The sequence below is a fragment of the Sinohyriopsis cumingii genome, chromosome 5, assembly GCF_028554795.1.
Source record: "Sinohyriopsis cumingii isolate HCF-2022 chromosome 5, ASM2855479v2, whole genome shotgun sequence".
Lineage (NCBI taxonomy): Eukaryota > Metazoa > Mollusca > Bivalvia > Unionida > Unionidae > Sinohyriopsis > Sinohyriopsis cumingii.
The window spans coordinates 94631527-94650535 of record NC_142965.1 but is presented as its reverse complement, the minus strand read 5'-3'; the positions used below and the strand labels follow the sequence as shown (position 1 = coordinate 94650535).

The following is a 19009-nucleotide window of genomic DNA, read 5'->3' as shown; positions in this document are numbered from 1 at the left end:
ATACAATTTTTAACAAACCAGCGTAACTTTGATTTGCGCAAAACAAACAAAAAAGGAAAGGAAATGATAATATGTCACTTGCGCATGAAACAAATGTTTTAATCTATGAAAGTTGCGCAGAAAATCATTTAAATCCATGCTTTTATACACATACGAAAACAACATATAAAAACACATTTATTGAGAAACCACGAAGAACTAGAAGGCAAAGGAACACAGATGTTTACTACGACAATCAACTGCAACGCTAGTTGCCTCCAATTCCTGGGGAGAAAAGGCAAGAAACGAATATTGCCAACACTGAGAAAAAATAATAATAGGTCAGGTAGCTCATTTTCAATTGATGATCCCGAAAAACATTTGATACCAAAAGGAGTTAGTATAATGATTGGTCAACGCGCATATATATATATATATATATATATATATATATATATATATATATATATATATATATATATATATATATATATATATATATATATAAGGTTTAGAGCAACTCACTGCAAACTGCGAGTGTAGTTTGAATTTACAAAATTCTCCTATATATTGCATTCAGATTAAGTAAAATAGCGCAATAAATCTTACAAAGGCACAACATGTTATCGATATACGCATCTCAGATGATGGCTATAATTTGAACCAAACTCAAAACTAACAAGATAAGCTGCGTTCATAAGATTTATGTCTTTGGTGGTAACCATGACATGTACAAAGTTAAATGGCAATCCACTGAAATTGCGGAGAGCTTTTGCGTTCACAAGTTTCTGTTAAACATCACACTGAGTTATAAGTCAGACGCACAGTGAATTACACCGTGTAACAATGTTTTTGTTCCTAGATAATAAGTGTTATTTCCTAATTGCTTATGCCTCAAAAGTATAGAAAATGGCTCTTATTCCCCACAAATATTTTCTTTTGTGACCAGGACAGTGATATTTTGAAATGGGCGAATATGTGTCTCTTTGTTCACATAAAGTCAGAAAAAAGCCATACAAATCAAATTAACATGTATGTTTTACTAAAGTAATACCAAAATGACCACAAAAGATTTCAATTTAACAAATCAGCTCCCAAATTTAGTCTCCCATCGTGTTCCTGTTATACTGTCCTTGGCAGCGGTATTTCAAATCCAGTATATCCTGGTGGAAGCGCTCGCCTTGCTCCCTCCTCTGAGTATACTTCCATGTTCTTCTTAAATTTATCAAGATGAGCATCAACAATATGGAATTTGAGGGACATCCTGCAGCCCATTGTGCCGTAGTTCGTCACCAGAGTCTCAACCAACTCCACATAATGTTTGGCCTTGTGATTGCTCAGGAAGCCCCGAACCACTGCGACAAAGCTCTTCCAAGACGCTTTCTCCTTACTAGCGATCTTCTTGGGGTTTCATTGTATTCCATGATCTTCTTTATCTGTGATCCGACAAAGACACAGGCTATGACATTGGCAACAGACAACGTAGGGGAAAAGTCCTGAAGGTACTTGAAGCCTGCCTACTCCTTATCTAGACCTCTGACAAATTGTTTCAAAGGCCCAATTTGATGTGCAGTGGCGGCAGCAGCACCTTCCGATGGTCCACCAGTGGCTCCCACTTGATTTTGTTCTTCCACACAGAGAACTCGGTTCGCTGTGGCCAGTTCCGCCTGTGGTAATGCGCCTTGGTGTCCCTGCTATCCCAAAGGCAAAGAAAGCAGAGAAACATAGTAAAACCGCCTTGGAGACCCATCAGGAATTCTACCATTCTGAAGTCTCCGATGACCTCCCAGCCGTACTCATCATACTTCAAGGCGTCCTACAAGGTCTTGAAGCTGTTGTAATTCTCTTTGCGGTGCACCGAGGAAGCCAGGGGAAGAGACGGGTACTTGTTCCCATTATGGAGCAGCGTGGCTTAGAGGCTCCTGGATGAGTAGTCAATGACGAGGCGTCACTCATTCTGGTGGAGATTCCGATTACCTCGATCAGACTGGTCACATTTTGGCAGAAGCAGAGCCCATCTTGATGGGTGAAGTTCAAGTTCCATTGCTTGAGCATAGAGGTCAAAAGTTCGGCATTGGACTTGGTGAGACCAAGATCTCTGATCAAGTCGTTGAGGTATTTTGGTTTGGGTAGTATGGGTTTCTCTCCTCAGTTCCACATCCGAGATCGTCATCTGGATCTACAACGTCTTCCTCGCTCTATGATTTGCTGCTCTCTTCTAAAGACGGCTGCTCTCTCTAGAGGAGTGGGTCCGGGGAGCTAAGGGCAGTGTGGCGCCGGGGAGATGGATGAACGAAGGTCCGGATACGTGATGGCAGGTGCATTCTTGCCAGCCCGACGTTTGGAAGGATCCGCCATGCAAAAGTAGCAGTTGCTTGAATGATCTGTGGTTTCCGCTAAATTCTTGGGATTGCGAACTTCATGGTTCTCTTTTCCCTTCTGTACCATCCTACAAAAGGACATTTAATTCACCCATGACTAATGTGTAAAAGATTCTCCCAACATTTTTCATATATGATATATTGTTTTGAATAACACTGAAAATTGTAAAACATTTTAACTTAAGAACTTTAACAAATTTGAAAAGTAAAGCGAATTTATTGCATAAAATTCCAAGAAACAATTGTCCATCTTACCTTCCAGAGTTATTTGCAGTGCTCGCAGGTGAAGTTAGGTGCCCATGTTTTTTCTTGATACCCGACAGGCATGCCGAAATATGTACTGTAGGCCTCACAAACTGCGTCTGCCGGATGCTTGCAGCCTCTTGATGCCATCTCGGAAAAAGGCAGATATGTATCCACTTAGGCAGCTGGAACTAAACTGAACTGGTGGGCTTAAGGCCCCTGTATTTATATTAGTATTTATAGTACTGGAAAGTTCTAGAAGGTTCTAGAAGTTACTCCAAGTTTACTCAGCACTGAATCTATCTGGAATGTTCTGGAAAATAGGTAAATTACAAAATATCACTGTCCTGGTCACAAAAGAAAAGGTTTGTGGGGAATAATAGTCATTTTCTGTGGCATATGATAGTGATAAAATTATGCAACACGTTTCACATAAATCCATCTCAAAATCGTGCATAATCCGATCATGAACGTAGCAATTTCTGATGTGTCATGTCAATTGAGTGAAAACTGTGAGGCTACCTATAATTCTTAATCAAACTGCGTGAGCTAAATGACTTATGGATAAGAGCATGTTAGATGAGCATAAAAATATTTACCAAATTTCATGGCAATCTACAATTAAATGTGGAAGAAGTTACGTGTTATTGACTTACAAACGGACATGATGATTTCTATATATACCCTAGCCTATACAGAAGCAAATGTTTATTAATATAAAGAAAATTCGTGCACGCTCGTTTAGGGAATATTCATTATCAACGAAAGGCACATTTGAAATATTAACCTCGTATAGACGTAAAAGTTAAAAAAGTCAATATTTAGATCAATTGTTTGCGATTGGGTACATGAATTTGATATGCTCTTTTTCAGACCCATTAGAGAAGGATCGAATTTGCTCTCGCAAAACAGATTCTAGTACTGAAGACGAAGATAATGGGTCTACACGAATAAGAAGACAAATTTCTTTGGGAAGGCAAAACAGTAACACCTCTAGACACTCAGTTAAAAGTACAACTGTTGATGGAGATCAATCTCTGCAAAGTAGGTTAAAATATTATTGAAATAATCTTGAAACTTTGATAAAATATTATTGAAATAATCTTGAAACTTTGATAGATGTATACGTTAATTTCTAGAAAACGAATTATAGAGCGAAACAACTGACGTTTCTAGCATGCATTTTCTGCAGTATTCTTATCCTGTGGAATCATCACTTATGGAGATAATATCAACCATTCATCGTCTAACTTGCAGGTTCATTTAGGTCCTTAGTAAACGGAAGAAAACCGGAACTGAACGGTGACTTTTGTCCAGTAAAAACTTAATCTTTATTTGGCGGATCTCTCATTTTCAAGAAAATAAGATATGAACATTATATTTAATTTTAAATTAGCAACTTTCCTTTGAATCTAGTTTCACAATCTACAGCTTTTACCCTTTTTCGATGACGCCTTTTCTCGTGTGATATAAATTACATATAGGGATCCAAAGACTTAATTGTTCCATTAAAATCAATTTGGAAGACCCAAGAACAGTTTGTTGTCTTTGCATGTAGGTGGGAAGTTGACCACTGTTGAGGAAAGTCACAGCGGCAATGTGGATTTGGGTGTCTACATCGAGTATATAAAGGCATCTGGAGGAATCCTTGTCTGCTTTTTCAATATCTTTGCGTTTGTTATCTCGGTTGGATCACAGACTGCAACTAACTGGTGGCTATCCTATTGGTTTGACCATGGTGTCATGGTGAGATTATGATACGCAATTAACAGTTGTCTTGCAATATATGTTGTAATCCATGTTTCTTCAACTTAGTGTAGCGCTAAAACATATTTTTACATAGAATTGTGCAAGGGTTTCCCTCTAAGATTTTTTCAGCACTATTTCTTTTCAAATTTACAGCAGATTAAACATCAGTTTTGAACAGTCCTTTTCTCTGCTCTCTTTTGAATCGTAGAATATCAAGTAGAATGTTTCTAAAAGCAAGTAGCTGGGCTCTAAAATGCCAATTAGCAACTGTTGTATTTTATACTAGATGAACAAATCCAGGAAAGAGGATTCAATTGTATTACGTGAAACTTAAATGCATTTTTTCATTTCAGAAAACAAATGTATCTTCAATTAATATAACTAGTACATTGGTTATAAGAAGCAGCATAGCTGATCACCCGGACATGCATTTTTACGCAATGATCTACGGTCTGAACGCGGTCTTTATGCTGTTTGTCACGGCAGTACGATCATACATGTATATGAAGGTATGCTTGACCAAGTAGATTACCTTTCCCTGTAACTAGACTATGATTCATTAATGAGACATGTACACATCAATTATTTATTTTTAATAATACGGTTATTGACAAAGGCTAATATTTTATCAGTAATTAAAATATTCAAATATAAACATATGGATGTGGAATACGATAGCCTTGAAACTACACACATATTTTCTCTTCATTCATCAATTATAAGTTAGATTTGTTTCTGAAATGAATAGACCTGTATAAAAATGACTTTCAACACAAAGATAACGTTTGCATTCTAAGTATGCAATACTAACTATCATTATAATCAAAGATACACGCCTTGGGTATTAAATTGTGTGACTTTGTTTTCTTACGAAAATGATAAGCGTTCTTTTCTTGTACTGAAATACAAACACTCGGTTCATTCCATTTATAAACTGATTTTCCATATTAACTGAGCAAACTCGAAAAGATAAATGAAATTATGCTTTTTTCCCGACAGATATAAGCTTCCGAGTCAGCAACAAATGCATCGATACACATCGGTCGAAAGATCCTATGAGAACAATGCTACCTTAGAATGGACAATATGCAATATAATTCAGAGTAGAGTTGAAGTATTTAGTTACATGTGTATTCCTTGTATTCCTCTTTCGCTTCACATATTATGTCCTTAGCCTAATGACCCTATCTCAGTAGAATGAAAGATTGCCCAAAAACAAAGAATGAAATAAAACTAATTATACCAAGTGAACGAAAACTAATAAACTAATTAATAAATGTGTACTAAATGTGACTGGATTTCAAATACAACACAAAAACCAATTTAACGTATTTTCTAACTAAATATCTCAGGCTACACTCCGTGCCTCCAGCAACATGCATGATGAAATCTTCCGAAAGATTATGGCCTGTCCAATGAAATTCTTCGACACAACGCCAGTTGGAAGGATTGTAAACCGATTCTCTGCAGACTTAGATAACGGTAATTTGTTGATGAATACAAAGATTCCACAGATATCTTGTCAAAATCGATTGAATTAAAAAAAATTAAGTTAGCTTTCAAATATGCACATTGGCGCTTGGAAAAGTCAAATCAAATACTTCAAACAACTGCGAATTAATGGTTTTCAACGTTTGGAAAGTAATTGGTTGTCTATTTTCTTTTCTTGCCGTCACACATTGTTTTAACCCGGTTGTGTATCAAATGCATATCAGAGTTTCGGTATCGGGCCACATACTATTTTACAGATAGAGAACCAGCCTACTGGTTCAGAAATAACAAATGGAAAGGTAAATATTGTGCGATGAAACCATTGGCTGATTTTCTTCCATTACAAGTTTCATTGACCTGATACTATCTACTACAGTTGACGACAAAATATTGTGTGTAATGTCTCAGTAGCAAAATCGCACGTGGGTGCTAGGCTAATATATTAATATATAAATATCAAATTCTATAGGAAATGAGTATATATATACTTTTTATCAGTATACCGAATTTGTATTTGTTTCTATATTGCATTGCTCAGTCGATGTACACCTTCCCAATACAGTGGAGATCCTGCTCCAGAATTGTTTGCTTATTATCTCCGCCATTATAATGGTATGCTACGTGTCTGTGTGGTTCCTGATAGCTCTCGTGCCGCTGTCCATTTGCTTTGTGGTCATGAATAAAATGTTTGCTACGGGGGTAAAAGAGTTTAAGAGACAGGAGGCAGTCATGCTTTCCCCACTTCTTAGTCACGCCACAGCTACAGTGCAAGGAATCGTTACCATTGGTGCTTATAAAAGAGGTCGATATTTCCTACAAGGGTAAGTTTTCATGTTGTTCTGTGAAGGATTAAATACACAAAAGTTCAAGAATTTCATAATAATTCAAAATCACTGTTGTGTTTTTATCATTCAGTCATCTGTAACGTTTCTGTCGTTTCGTTCTAACTTTAAAATTATTCAATACGATACTAGTTTACCTTCGAAATACCTTACACTGATTATGTGTCTGTAGTTGCGTTTTTCCGAAGCATTTTGTATAACATATGTATTTCACTTTACATATCTTACACAATTACGCATTTTATTTTCTCTTCAGGTTTCACAACCTTTTGGATACGCACACAGCTTCATTCTATCTGTTCTATTGTTCCAATCGCTGGCTTGCTGTAAGATTAGATCTACTGAGCTCTGCAGCCGTTGGAATCGTAGGATTTTTAATACTTTTTACATACGAAACTATAACACCATCCTTGGCGGGTCTAGCAATGGCATTTTCCATACAGGTGATATTTACATATAACTTATTTTTTTCAAAATGGAAATCGGATATTTTTAAAAAATCTTCAAATGCTGAAAAAATGTAATACCTTCTTGCAAGTAAGTGAGATGAGGCAGATTCCTTCCTCTATTTTTCACTTTATTGTGCTTTTTGTACCAAAAGCATTTGAATACCGTCATTTATGACAATTTAATTTGAATGAAGGATTTAAGCTTCTTTTCTTCATTAGATAGCGGAGAAAATTTCGTTTTGAAGAAAACTGAATTTTTTTCATATGATGCTGGACTGCGATTTTTATTCCTTCATAAATAGTTGGCTTTTCAGAGGAAAAACCAAACTTCGTCTAAATACGTTAGTGAAATGTTCAGGCTAGTTACATAATGACAACAATCTAATAAAAACTATTCCTGTTCTAGGAACCTTTGGACTTCCCAGTCTACACATTTTAGTAATTTATCCGATACTGAGTTGTGTTTTGTGTTACTGGTTATTTATATTATTATTTGTATTACTTATTATATAAATAAGTAATTGTACATTCTGTCGTATTTCACTATCAACAGCATTAGTGAATCAAAAGGTTACATGAACGGCGTGAACATATTCCTGTCATTCAGATTGTCTTATTGATAATTATATCAGACAGACAGAGAATGACAGTGTGGCCTCCATTTTGCAAGTTCCACAAGTAACATTGCTTGATTCTACATATATTGTATGTCTTCGTGTGTCATTTTGTTTAGAATTGACGACTCTTTTAGATTCATCTTGTTTCCGTTTCTAAACGTATTCACCAACCTCTCCAGTCACATTTTATGAAACAATTTGAGCAACCTATATAAACTTAAAATTATTTTACCTGTAGCGATGATTGAATTGCTAAATATTTTCTCTGACATTATATTCAAACATCAAAAAGAGAAGCATTGTATTTTTCACTGTGTAAATGAAATTAGAAAGATTATGCAAGCAGTGTTTATCATCCCGGAACAAAGAGCTTAAAAAAGAATGTAAGTCTGACGGTAAGCTCTCGTTGTAATGATAGTTATCAAAACTGTTAAAGTTTGTCACGATAATAATGACGATAATAACAAATCGCACAAGTTCAGACCAATGCCATTTACGTTCAACAAAGAGTGGTTTTCTACCTGGAGGTCATCCAGGTGTAATCGATATTTACCTTTTGTGTATAAATATTGCTGCACTAATCAATCATATTTGATATTATTTAAAGATGAGTTATATTTATATTATATTGTTTATTATTTCAGCTCACGGCCCTGTTTCAATTTACACTCAAACATGTGACTGAAACTGAAGCAAGATTTACGTCGGTTGAGAGAATGCTTTTTTATTCCAAGGTGCAAAACTAACTTTTAATTTCATTCCAAATAGTCTGTCCTATATATATATATATATATATATATATATATATATATATATATATATATATATATATATATATATATATATATATATATATATATATATATGTGTGTGTGTGTGTGTGTGTGTGTGTGTGTGTGTGTGTGTGTGTCCAACTAAATTTTATAAATTCATCTGACGCTCCCTTCCGTTTAAGTATGGAGAGACAATTTTAAACAGGAAATAACACTTTAAGTTTAATATGAATTTAAACTCAGTACTGTTGTATAAAGTAGGAACAGACTGCTATTAGCATTATCTTGCAAGATACACGTACCTTAAACATATATTCTAGTTATGGGTTATTCTTATTTATAATCGATTAGCTCGTAATATAATAAGCAATAACATGATTTCCCTTTATCAAGGGGAAAGTCACATAAAACGTATGGTGTAATTTCAGACAGTGGAATCTGAGGCACCAGCTGTTATAAAGGACAACCGGCCACCAAACGAATGGCCACTAAAAGGAGAAATTAAATTCGTTGACTATCAAATGCGATATCGAGATAATCTCCCATTAGCTTTGAAAGGACTAACTTTGAGTGTCAAAGCAAATGAAAAGATCGGCATTGTCGGACGTTCGGGATCGGGGAAATCCTCTCTAGGCGTGGCCCTCTTTAGATTAGTTGAGCCAGCCCGTGGAACTATCTTAATTGACAATATTGACATATGCAAAATTGGTCTTGAGGATTTAAGAACAAAGTTGTCTATCATTCCCCAGGATCCGGTGCTTTTCCTAGGAACAATAAGGTAGTTGCTTCACACAGACATGTACGTTTGTGTACAACACTTGACAATTTCTACTCTGCCAGTGGACATAACGTTATTCATATTATTTCCAAGTTGAAGCTTTGATTCGTCAAGTAAGTAAAGAGAACGTCCATGACAAAACGGCTTAACCAGAACGAAAGAACCGTAATAATGCTCTCTGTTGATTTTTCTTCTCGGTTACTTCAAATCACCAATCATGGATAGGACACAAACTTTAGTTTTGAAAAAGAAAATATTAACATGAACAGGAAATAATCTTCTGTGGAATAAATAAGAAACTTTTGCACATACAACAAGGTGTATGTTTGTGAGGACACACCAATATATCGAATATTTTATTGTCATGTTGACTATTTCTTTCTGTTTTTTATTTCTTTCTTGAAATTTGGTTTAGACCTGAGAATGATAGATTACATTTTGCTGGTAAAATATGTATAATTTGATATTTTCCTTCTGAATTCGGTTATAATAAATCACCTTGGATACAGTCCAGATTCCGTACGACTTTTTCTTAAGCTAGTTCTTCTTCTCTTCTTCTTCTTCGTATTTTTATTATTATTATTATCATTGTCAGATATAACCTTGATCCGTTCGACAAACACTCAGATGATCAACTATGGGAGGCATTAGAGAAATGCCATGTCAAAGACACGGTAATATTTACTGCGTAATACCATTCTAAAGGTGATTAGTTATTTTATGGAAATGTTTAATTTGACAAAATTTAAAAATTCTTAGGAGATTAAAATACGTCTGACACTCGTATGACATTCGGATGAAAAAAAAATTGCATCCAACTTCTTTAACAAACATAAATTGTACTAAATGTTCATTAAACATTTGAAATGATCCAAAGCTTTAAGCAGATTTGAGAATATAACTGGGATGGCGTTTTATATACTACATGCATTTCTGTATATACATGTATAAAATTGTATAGAAAATAGCTTGCAACAGTTATGCGTAAGCAATCATAATAAGTAATTTATAAGATACCTACATAGTTTTATTTAATGTACAATGGTTTAAATAAATCGATGAATTATTCTATTTCATTAAAAGATCGCAGCTTTAGAGCATCAGCTAGATACACCTGTTGTAGAAAATGGAGATAATTTCTCTGTTGGAGAAAGGCAGCTTATATGTATGGCCAGGGCATTATTGCGAGATAGTAAGGTGAGTATATTTTCATGTTAAATGTGGAGATAGCTATTTCACTATGCAAAATGTTTTAATCCTTCGCGAACGTTTTATTATCGTCCTTTAATTGACAATTTGTTATACCGAAAAGAACACATTTGAAAGATCTTGTTAATTTCTACATTAGTAACTATGAATCTGATTTTTGTTTCAATCTCATGTCTGCCCTGGCAAGGACATTGAGACTATTGCTGAATCTGTGTACCGTATGCTTACAATTTTCATATGCTTAATGTAAATCCAGTTTTATTATTATATTTTAATACTTCATTTTAATGCTTCTTTAAGTAACAGAAAATGAATAAACTGTTATTTCTTTCCTGTCTGCTGAAAATACCAGATTGTGATTTGATGAAAATCTTTGTTACAATTGCAAAAAGAATCTGAAATGTTTTCAACACATAAACTTTAATCGGATTCTTAGTTCATTCATTCATTCAGATTCTGATGTTAGATGAAGCAACAGCTGCCATAGATACAGAGACAGATGCCCTGGTACAGGCCACCATTAAAGAGGCTTTTGCCAACTGTACCATGCTCATCATAGCTCATCGTCTTAACACCGTGCTTGGCTGTGACAGGATTCTAGTAATGAAGGAAGGCATGGTTTGTATAAATATATGTATATATTGTTCACTATTTCAGTAATTTTCAGGAAAATAATTTTCTACAGTTAACTTGCAAAAGTCTTTTCTTTGTCTTCATTTTATTAAGTTATGTTATTTGTTGGACTTTGATGTTTAAATCGGAGAGTAGAAGAATATATATTATCTAGTAACTTCAAATTGATAGAGTTTCATGTTGTTTATTCTTGTGGAACATTACTGTCCTATTCAAATTATTTCCATGAAAAGTCGAACGCTATTTAAGTTTAAGGTTTAAAGACTCCGGTCTCTTTAACCCAAGTGGAGTGTATTATTTATAGTAACTCGCAACAGAAAAGTTAAATATTTAGCAACAGTTAAGAATTGGATGACTAGTTATATTTAATAAAGTGACGTTATTAGTGAGGGTTTTCTCGTTAGGTTGCGGAGTATGGAAACACATCAGATCTTTTGGCAAATTCAAGATCTCTGTTCAAGGCCATGTTGGACGCAGTAGAAAACCAACACTCATCCGCATCCTAAAGATGAAAGAAGCACACAGAGATTAATATGAGTTCCAAAAAACTACAACATAGGTTTGCAGTTGAGAATAACAGGGCTTCCTGCTCTGAAAGGCTAGAGTATAGTGAATATTGTTTATATACAAAACGACTTTGCCAGGAAAATGTAATTAGTTCTAATGAATAATACTTAGTGATATTTACAAAATGTCTTTTTTGTTTGCAAGTAAGGCCTATAATAGGGAATGTTTTCTTCATCTAGAGACTTTATCTGTCGATTTTAAATTATAATCCTGTGCAAAGATATTTGAAACGCATTTTGAAAGATGAACACAATGCAGAAGCATACGTTTGAAACAAAATAATAATGGTTTTGATTTAGTTCACACACCCCAACTCCCATCCAACTATATATATTTTTGTGTGTGTGTGTGTGTGTTGTGCGCGCGCGTGTGCACAGTGCTCCCTGTTATATTGCCCACTATCGTGTATGTCTGAAAAGGCGGGAAATTGAATACAGCAACAGACTGATGTTAGTATTAGCAATTCAAGCATAAAAGTACATTACAGTATGAAGTTCATTTGTTGCTCTTTTTGATGTCATTATTGTTTATCTTAGAGCTTAGATGAAAACGTGAGGAACAAATGCATATATAAATAACTTTATGAATTTAAGCGTTGAACTACACATGATGGCACATAAGCAAATAGGTGATTACTCATATATTTTGTTTACATGTGTGGCGATCCATGTCCCTCTTGTTCATATTAATTAATTGTAATAACAAATGTTCACTGAGTCAACCAATATCAATAATGTTTATCGGTAATTAAGAATTCTTTCGTGGGCAAAGAGTAACAGGTCTCTGATCATTACAGGACGAGAGAGTGTTCTCTATGTTTGTTTTTGGTTTTTGGAGAGGTTTGAGGCTTTTTTGTTTTGTATTTTATTTTTTTGGGGGGGTGGCTTCCTGGTATTTTGGAACTTCTTATTCTTTAAGTAGAAAATTATTGCCTTGGGTGGACTGTTTTGCTCAAACATATGCAAAATATATGATTCAGTAACAGCATAATGTACCCGTCATACACCCTGTAAATGTACTAGCTTAGCTGACATATATAAAATAATACATCTCCCAGTGTGTGAGACAACCAGTGTGTGAAACAACAAGTTTCTTTCAACTTTCACTAAAAGTTAACTGCTGAGCATGTGAACGAGATCATTTATGGAGCTGAGATTTTTCGTTTATTTTAAAGTTAAACGATAGCCGCCAACCGAAGTACAATTATGTTCAACTGATTAAATAATATGAACTGAATGTTTAAGTCTGTTATATCTGAGAGCATCTAAATGGTGAACCAAATGTTTGCTTTAATAGACGTACTAATATTGCATTATGTCCCGATATACAATTATTCTAAACTTAGATATTTGTTTTAGAAATGACTAGTTCGATAAAAGGACCAAAGACGGGTTGGTACATTTTTAAATTGCACAATGCTTTTAGATTTATATTTTGTTCGATTTTCACAAATAATAAGTAAACTTGTAAATCTTCCGTTCCATTGATATCGGTTAGGCAGTTCTCGTTATATAGAGAAGATTTGGGAAAACGAGGCAATTTTTATTATATATACAAACATTTGGCACCAAGCTGATGTATGTATAGAAAAACAACAACTTGGCACTGAAGAAATAGAAATGACATAAAACCGTCTATGCAAATTACTTTAAAGCAGACTCAACCCAACCTGTATTTGAGCGTGTGTTTATGGCATACAAATGGCTGGTTTTGTTTCTAATTATGTCATATTATTGTGGATACATTTGTGCGTTTTATTTATCATGTAAATATGACAATATCGTTTTATGAAGAAAAACTAAAACAACAGCAACTTTAGCAACAAAAAAAAACCCACAACTGAATTGTATAGGTTAAAGTTGAGGAGTAGAAATACATAAAACCCTTGTAGGCTACATTTTTTACAACGGGCGCAGCCCATCCAAAACCAGCTATTAAGAATGTGTTTGTGACCGACACCATAAAAATAAAAGTGACCAAATACAACCAATGCATTGTTATGTGTATTAAATTTGTATTATTTGTTGGGTTTCCTTAGTGCTTATATCTGTATTTGTATTTTGTACTTGACCTTTGTCTAAAATCAATTTAATAGTTTTCTTGACCAGTGGCAATTTGTTTGCAAACAACATAATACATAGCTAATCAATCTCAAGCATCGTGGATTAAGTATTAGGATCATTATTAATAGTAAACATATTTATTCGATTTGAGTTGAATATTCATTCTTGATTCTGACATTAGAAACCTCCAGAATGGAAATGTCCTCTTAAGTTGACAGAGTGTTCTCAGGAAATGGTAATTACGATATATTGCAAGTAGATGGGTATATAATCTCGATTCTGTTAGGATTATTCATTCTCGCCTTAACGTCTAAAGCCAAATCAGTCGTATTGTTGTGTTCAGTTTTTTTGGCTGGCTTTATTTATTGAAATTATTTTTTTTAATTCACTGTAATTACAAAGTGCTCAATAATATTATTGGACTAAAACATAACTTTGTAATTATAATGAATTCAGACAAGGACATTTCGGATTATATTATTGTGATACATCAAAAGTCTATTAACATATCACGACATTCTAGGCCATTTTCTCATTAGCACGTTCGAGACTGCATGCATATCAACACATTCAATATTAAATTTATTCAGAACACTAATAAATTCAGTCGGACCATTATGCATTTTGACTTGTGATAGACCTTGTAGGACTGTTTTGGATTTATTTCACAATATTGTATAACTTCTTTTAAATTTTCGCTTTGTATTCTTGAGAAATAAATTATTTGTTGAATTTTACAAAACTTGGTTTTCGTTCTTTTCTGTCACTTACTTTAAGACTATAGAGTTTTAACAGTATCAGTCAAGTTTATAAATAATATTTCAATTTAAATTTATTGGATAGATAATATCCAGAGGTTGAATCAAATATGTTTCTTTAAGCAGCTGTTCCATTTCCGATGTGGCAATATCAATTGCCTTAAATGCAATACCTTGTAAGTTATAGACGCAATCATTAAATTGTGGCGACATGAGTTTAAAAGGGCTCTACAGCATAAATTTCCCAAAATTTTACTTTGCTTTTGCTTTCTATTTTTGATTTGACTGTGGAAAAAGTTTTAAAGTAAGCTTGTATTCCATCGAATAATGCGAACACTCGCATTTAAAGACGTCCCAACTTTGACATAAATTGGTGCTTTCCTTGTCTAAAAAAAGAGATTGACTACACACAAATGTAGTGGATCACGTGACGAAACAGTCAAATAATTTAAGCTTGAACGGCTTGAGAGTAGATTGTGATGCTTTCCCAATAATTTGTGTGATACTAATAGGCTATGTACTGCTATAGGCTATCGGGTCAAATAGTCCAGTATACATAGTAGTACATTCTCTTTGAACTAATAATAGTGTTTTATGCAGTTTTAGAGCACTGGATAAAGTAATTAATTTGTTGGGTAATGCGATCTTGGTGGTCATCCCAAAGTATAACAATTGATAGTTTACTATATACTCTCTCTCTCTCTCTCTCTCTCTCTCTCTCGCGCGCGCGCTCGTAAATCGTAAATAAAAATAATTAAAGGATGAGCCCTTATATGTTTATACATATGGTAAACATACATGCTTATCCCAAATTCACCCATAGTTCAAATTTATCATTAATAAATGAAGCTGAGTGTTTAAGAATTTTAGGAAGAACAAGTCAGACAGAGGGATCCATAGACATAGATGGACAAAGTAAATCCAATATACCCCGAACATAATTGTATGATCTTATAAACGGAATGTTTTCAACAGTTTGTAACTTTTGACTCCTTTCCTAGAAATAAACGCAATTATCTAAGGGTAAACGAAATATATTTTGAAAGAATCAAGTATGTCTCATTAAGCTTAGATTGAAATAACAGTAAAAAAATATGCAGGTTGACCTTGGTTCAGAGAGTTTTCTCCTGGAGGTAGTTGGTGGGGCTGGAATATTTGAATCACAAAATTACAAATGTCCAGATTTTAGATAGCTTTTAAAAAGTCATACTCTAATTTGCACGAAAAGAGTAGGTTATAACCAATTATATTAGTGGAGTAGAATTATATATCTTGGATTCAATAGACCAAATATATTTCTGATTTGAAAATAATTCCAAGGTGTCCCCTTCTTCCACTCTGTAAAAATAAATGGTTGGTCCTACTGCAGATATTTTCGTTTTCTCAACACATACAGTAAATATAGAAAATGTAAAGGGTATTTATTTTATTTTCCATTAGAGTTTTGAAAATAGTAAAACACGTTTCTACATGGCCTTTTTCAAAGATGCTTGGATGTTTAAGGAAGCAACATTAACTAAAACATGTCATATTGAACATTTCTTAAAAGTTAAACAACACTAAATTAAGTGCTTTGAAGAACGTGGAAAATGTTTTTGTCCCTCGCTGTTATGAGGACCCATGATATTAATAATAATGAGGACTTTGTATAGCGCCTAATCTTTGGAAGCTCTAAGCGCTTTACAATATTAGACAACACCTATAAGATAAAAAGACATATAATGATATGATTACAAAAACAAACACCATGAAATTTGAAAACATAAAAAAAAATTGAAAAACAAAAACAAAAAAAAATCCTGAGAATGTTTAAGGTAGGAAACATTATTAGTTCTTTAAGTTTGTGATACACACATTTGTTTGCAGATTATGACACCTCCAATACTTTTTGGGAAAATGTTACCAGTTCGTTACAGGGAAGATATATAAAAGACGAATTTCCTACCTGACTGTTAAGATGTTTCAATTGTTACTATGCAAGCTGTCAATAACAGAACCTGGCTTAATATACTGCTCAAACGTTTATCTAAATATAGTCATTTATATCGATGTCAAAGTGCATGTTTGATCTGATTATTATGGGCAATAATTATTTGTCACTATACAACTCATGCAGGAAAACGATAAATGAATAATATATGATACTGTGTCATGCATCATCAAGCCTGTTTTACAAATGTGTTCTTTTGAGGAGTTCTTTGGTACCAACATTTGTGTTATATTGAAATGAATGGAAAGGATTTTTTTAGAAAGAAATATTCAGAAAATGCAACATGTCTGCACGATCTTCTCTTGCATGTATTATAAACCCTTTTATTGCTATAGATGCATGCACATAAAAGTGATGAATATTCCATGACATATGCGACTAAGTTGCACATATTCAAATAACCGCTTTTTTCACATTGGCGTCACATGGGTTTATGGCAAAATCAGGTTGACAGTTGAGGACACAAAAAGAAATTATATTTATATGAGAACTGGCTTTACAGATAGGTACATGAAAATTCAAACGGCAACATCAAATCATGATGAACAGCTATACCAAGTTTTATGTCTATGACCTTCTATTAAAGTTCTCAAGCAAATATAATAATGAGAAGAATGAAAGTGAAATTTTTTATATTCAGTTACAAATTTTATATTCATGTCTTACGTGTACGTAATAAAACTTTCATGCCACTGCTTCTATCACATTCAGTTAGAAATTTTATATTCATGTCTTACGTGTATGTAATAAAACTTTCATGCCACTGCTTCTATCACATTCAGTTACAAATTTTATATTCATGTCTTACGTGTATGTAATATAACTTTCATGCCACTGCTTCTATCAAATTCAGTTACAAATTTTATATTCATGTCTTACGTGTATGTAATATAACTTTCATGCCACTGCTTCTATCAAATTCAGTTACAAATTTTATATTCATGTCTTACGTGTATGTAATATAACTTTCATGCCACTGCTTCTATCACATTCAGTGACAAATTTTATATTCATGTCTTACGTGTATGTAATATAACTTTCATGCCACTGCTTCTATCAAATTCAGTTACAAATTTTATATTCATGTCTTACGTGTATGTAATATAACTTTCATGCCACTGCTTCTATCACATTCAGTGACAAATTTTATATTCATGTCTTACGTGTATGTAATATAACTTTCATGCCACTGCTTCTATCAAATTCAGTTACAAATTTTATATTCATGTCTTACGTGTATGTAATATAACTTTCATGCCACTGCTTCTATCACATTCAGTTACAAATTTTATATTCATGTCTTACGTGTATGTAATATAACTTTCATGCCACTGCTTCTATCACATTCAGTGACAAATTTTATATTCATGTCTTACGTGTATGTAATATAACTTTCATGCCACTGCTTCTATCAAATTCAGTTACAAATTTTATATTCATGTCTTACGTGTATGTAATATAACTTTCATGCCACTGCTTCTATCACATTCAGTTACAAATTTTATATTCATGTCTTACGTGTATGTAATACAACTTTCATGCCACTGCTTCTATCACATTCAGTTACAAACATCACACTAAATGTAATTTTAATCAGTGACCTTAACCTTCAAGAACACGTTCGCAAGCTCCGCTGTTGCAAACGTACAAAACGTCATCCGGTCAGTACTTTTCTTTCATTAAGCCTATTATTCTGAATTTTGTTGTTGAAGATTTCATAAAAAGTACAAAAGCAGACAGCTGTTGAAATCCGAAATATGAATGAATTAATTGCTCAGTTCTGTCCTTATATGCATCTCCAAGAGCCCATTGACACTATATGTTGCAATATACCCCACGTGACAAACTTTACTACTCATTCTAATATTTCACAATACCTGTTCTCGTGACCTGCATCGTAAAATAACCATCTGACTAACCCATCCAATTGGTGATAACTTAATTTTTCCAAATTCCCACCTGACCTTAGTAGCCAATGAGAAATGAATCTAAACTTATCAACAAATTCAATGTATAGGTTGAATATAATTTGTAAACACATATTTATAGGTCAATATCTTTATAATAGCAGCTAAACCACTGGACAAAATAGCTTTATAATATACTATTTATAGAGGATCACTACAATTTAGTCATAAACAAAAGTTGCACAAGATATTTGTAGACATGTACCAAAAGCTGCTAAAAATATAGATATACATTATATATATATATATATATATATATATATATATATATATATATATATATATATATATATATATATATATATATATATATATATATATATATATATATATAGATATATACATACATATATATATATAGATATATACATACATATATATATATATATATATATATATATATATATATATATATATATATATATATATATATATATATATATATATATATATATATATATACCGTATAGTGCACATATAAAATCTATAGAAGGTTCTATCATGGAGACATTAAAAACTT

The 19009-nt window shown here is 33.3% G+C and overlaps 1 protein-coding gene across 1 annotated transcript in view; it reads left to right on the top strand.

The window, feature by feature from the left end:
• Positions 1–12011, top strand: part of LOC149799795 (ATP-binding cassette sub-family C member 5-like) — a 47934-nt gene extending 35923 nt beyond the window's left edge. Inside the window, exons 18-29 of the mRNA XM_089958282.1 lie at positions 3477–3647; positions 4162–4349; positions 4706–4861; positions 5705–5834; positions 6382–6664; positions 6942–7128; positions 8396–8485; positions 8953–9302; positions 9898–9976; positions 10386–10499; positions 10965–11129; positions 11549–12011. Of these exons, the coding sequence (XP_089814408.1) occupies positions 3477–3647; positions 4162–4349; positions 4706–4861; positions 5705–5834; positions 6382–6664; positions 6942–7128; positions 8396–8485; positions 8953–9302; positions 9898–9976; positions 10386–10499; positions 10965–11129; positions 11549–11650 (2015 nt within the window). The 3' untranslated portion in view covers positions 11651–12011. The remainder of the gene's footprint in view (positions 1–3476; positions 3648–4161; positions 4350–4705; positions 4862–5704; positions 5835–6381; positions 6665–6941; positions 7129–8395; positions 8486–8952; positions 9303–9897; positions 9977–10385; positions 10500–10964; positions 11130–11548) is intronic.
• Positions 12012–19009: the final 6998 nt, after the last annotated feature.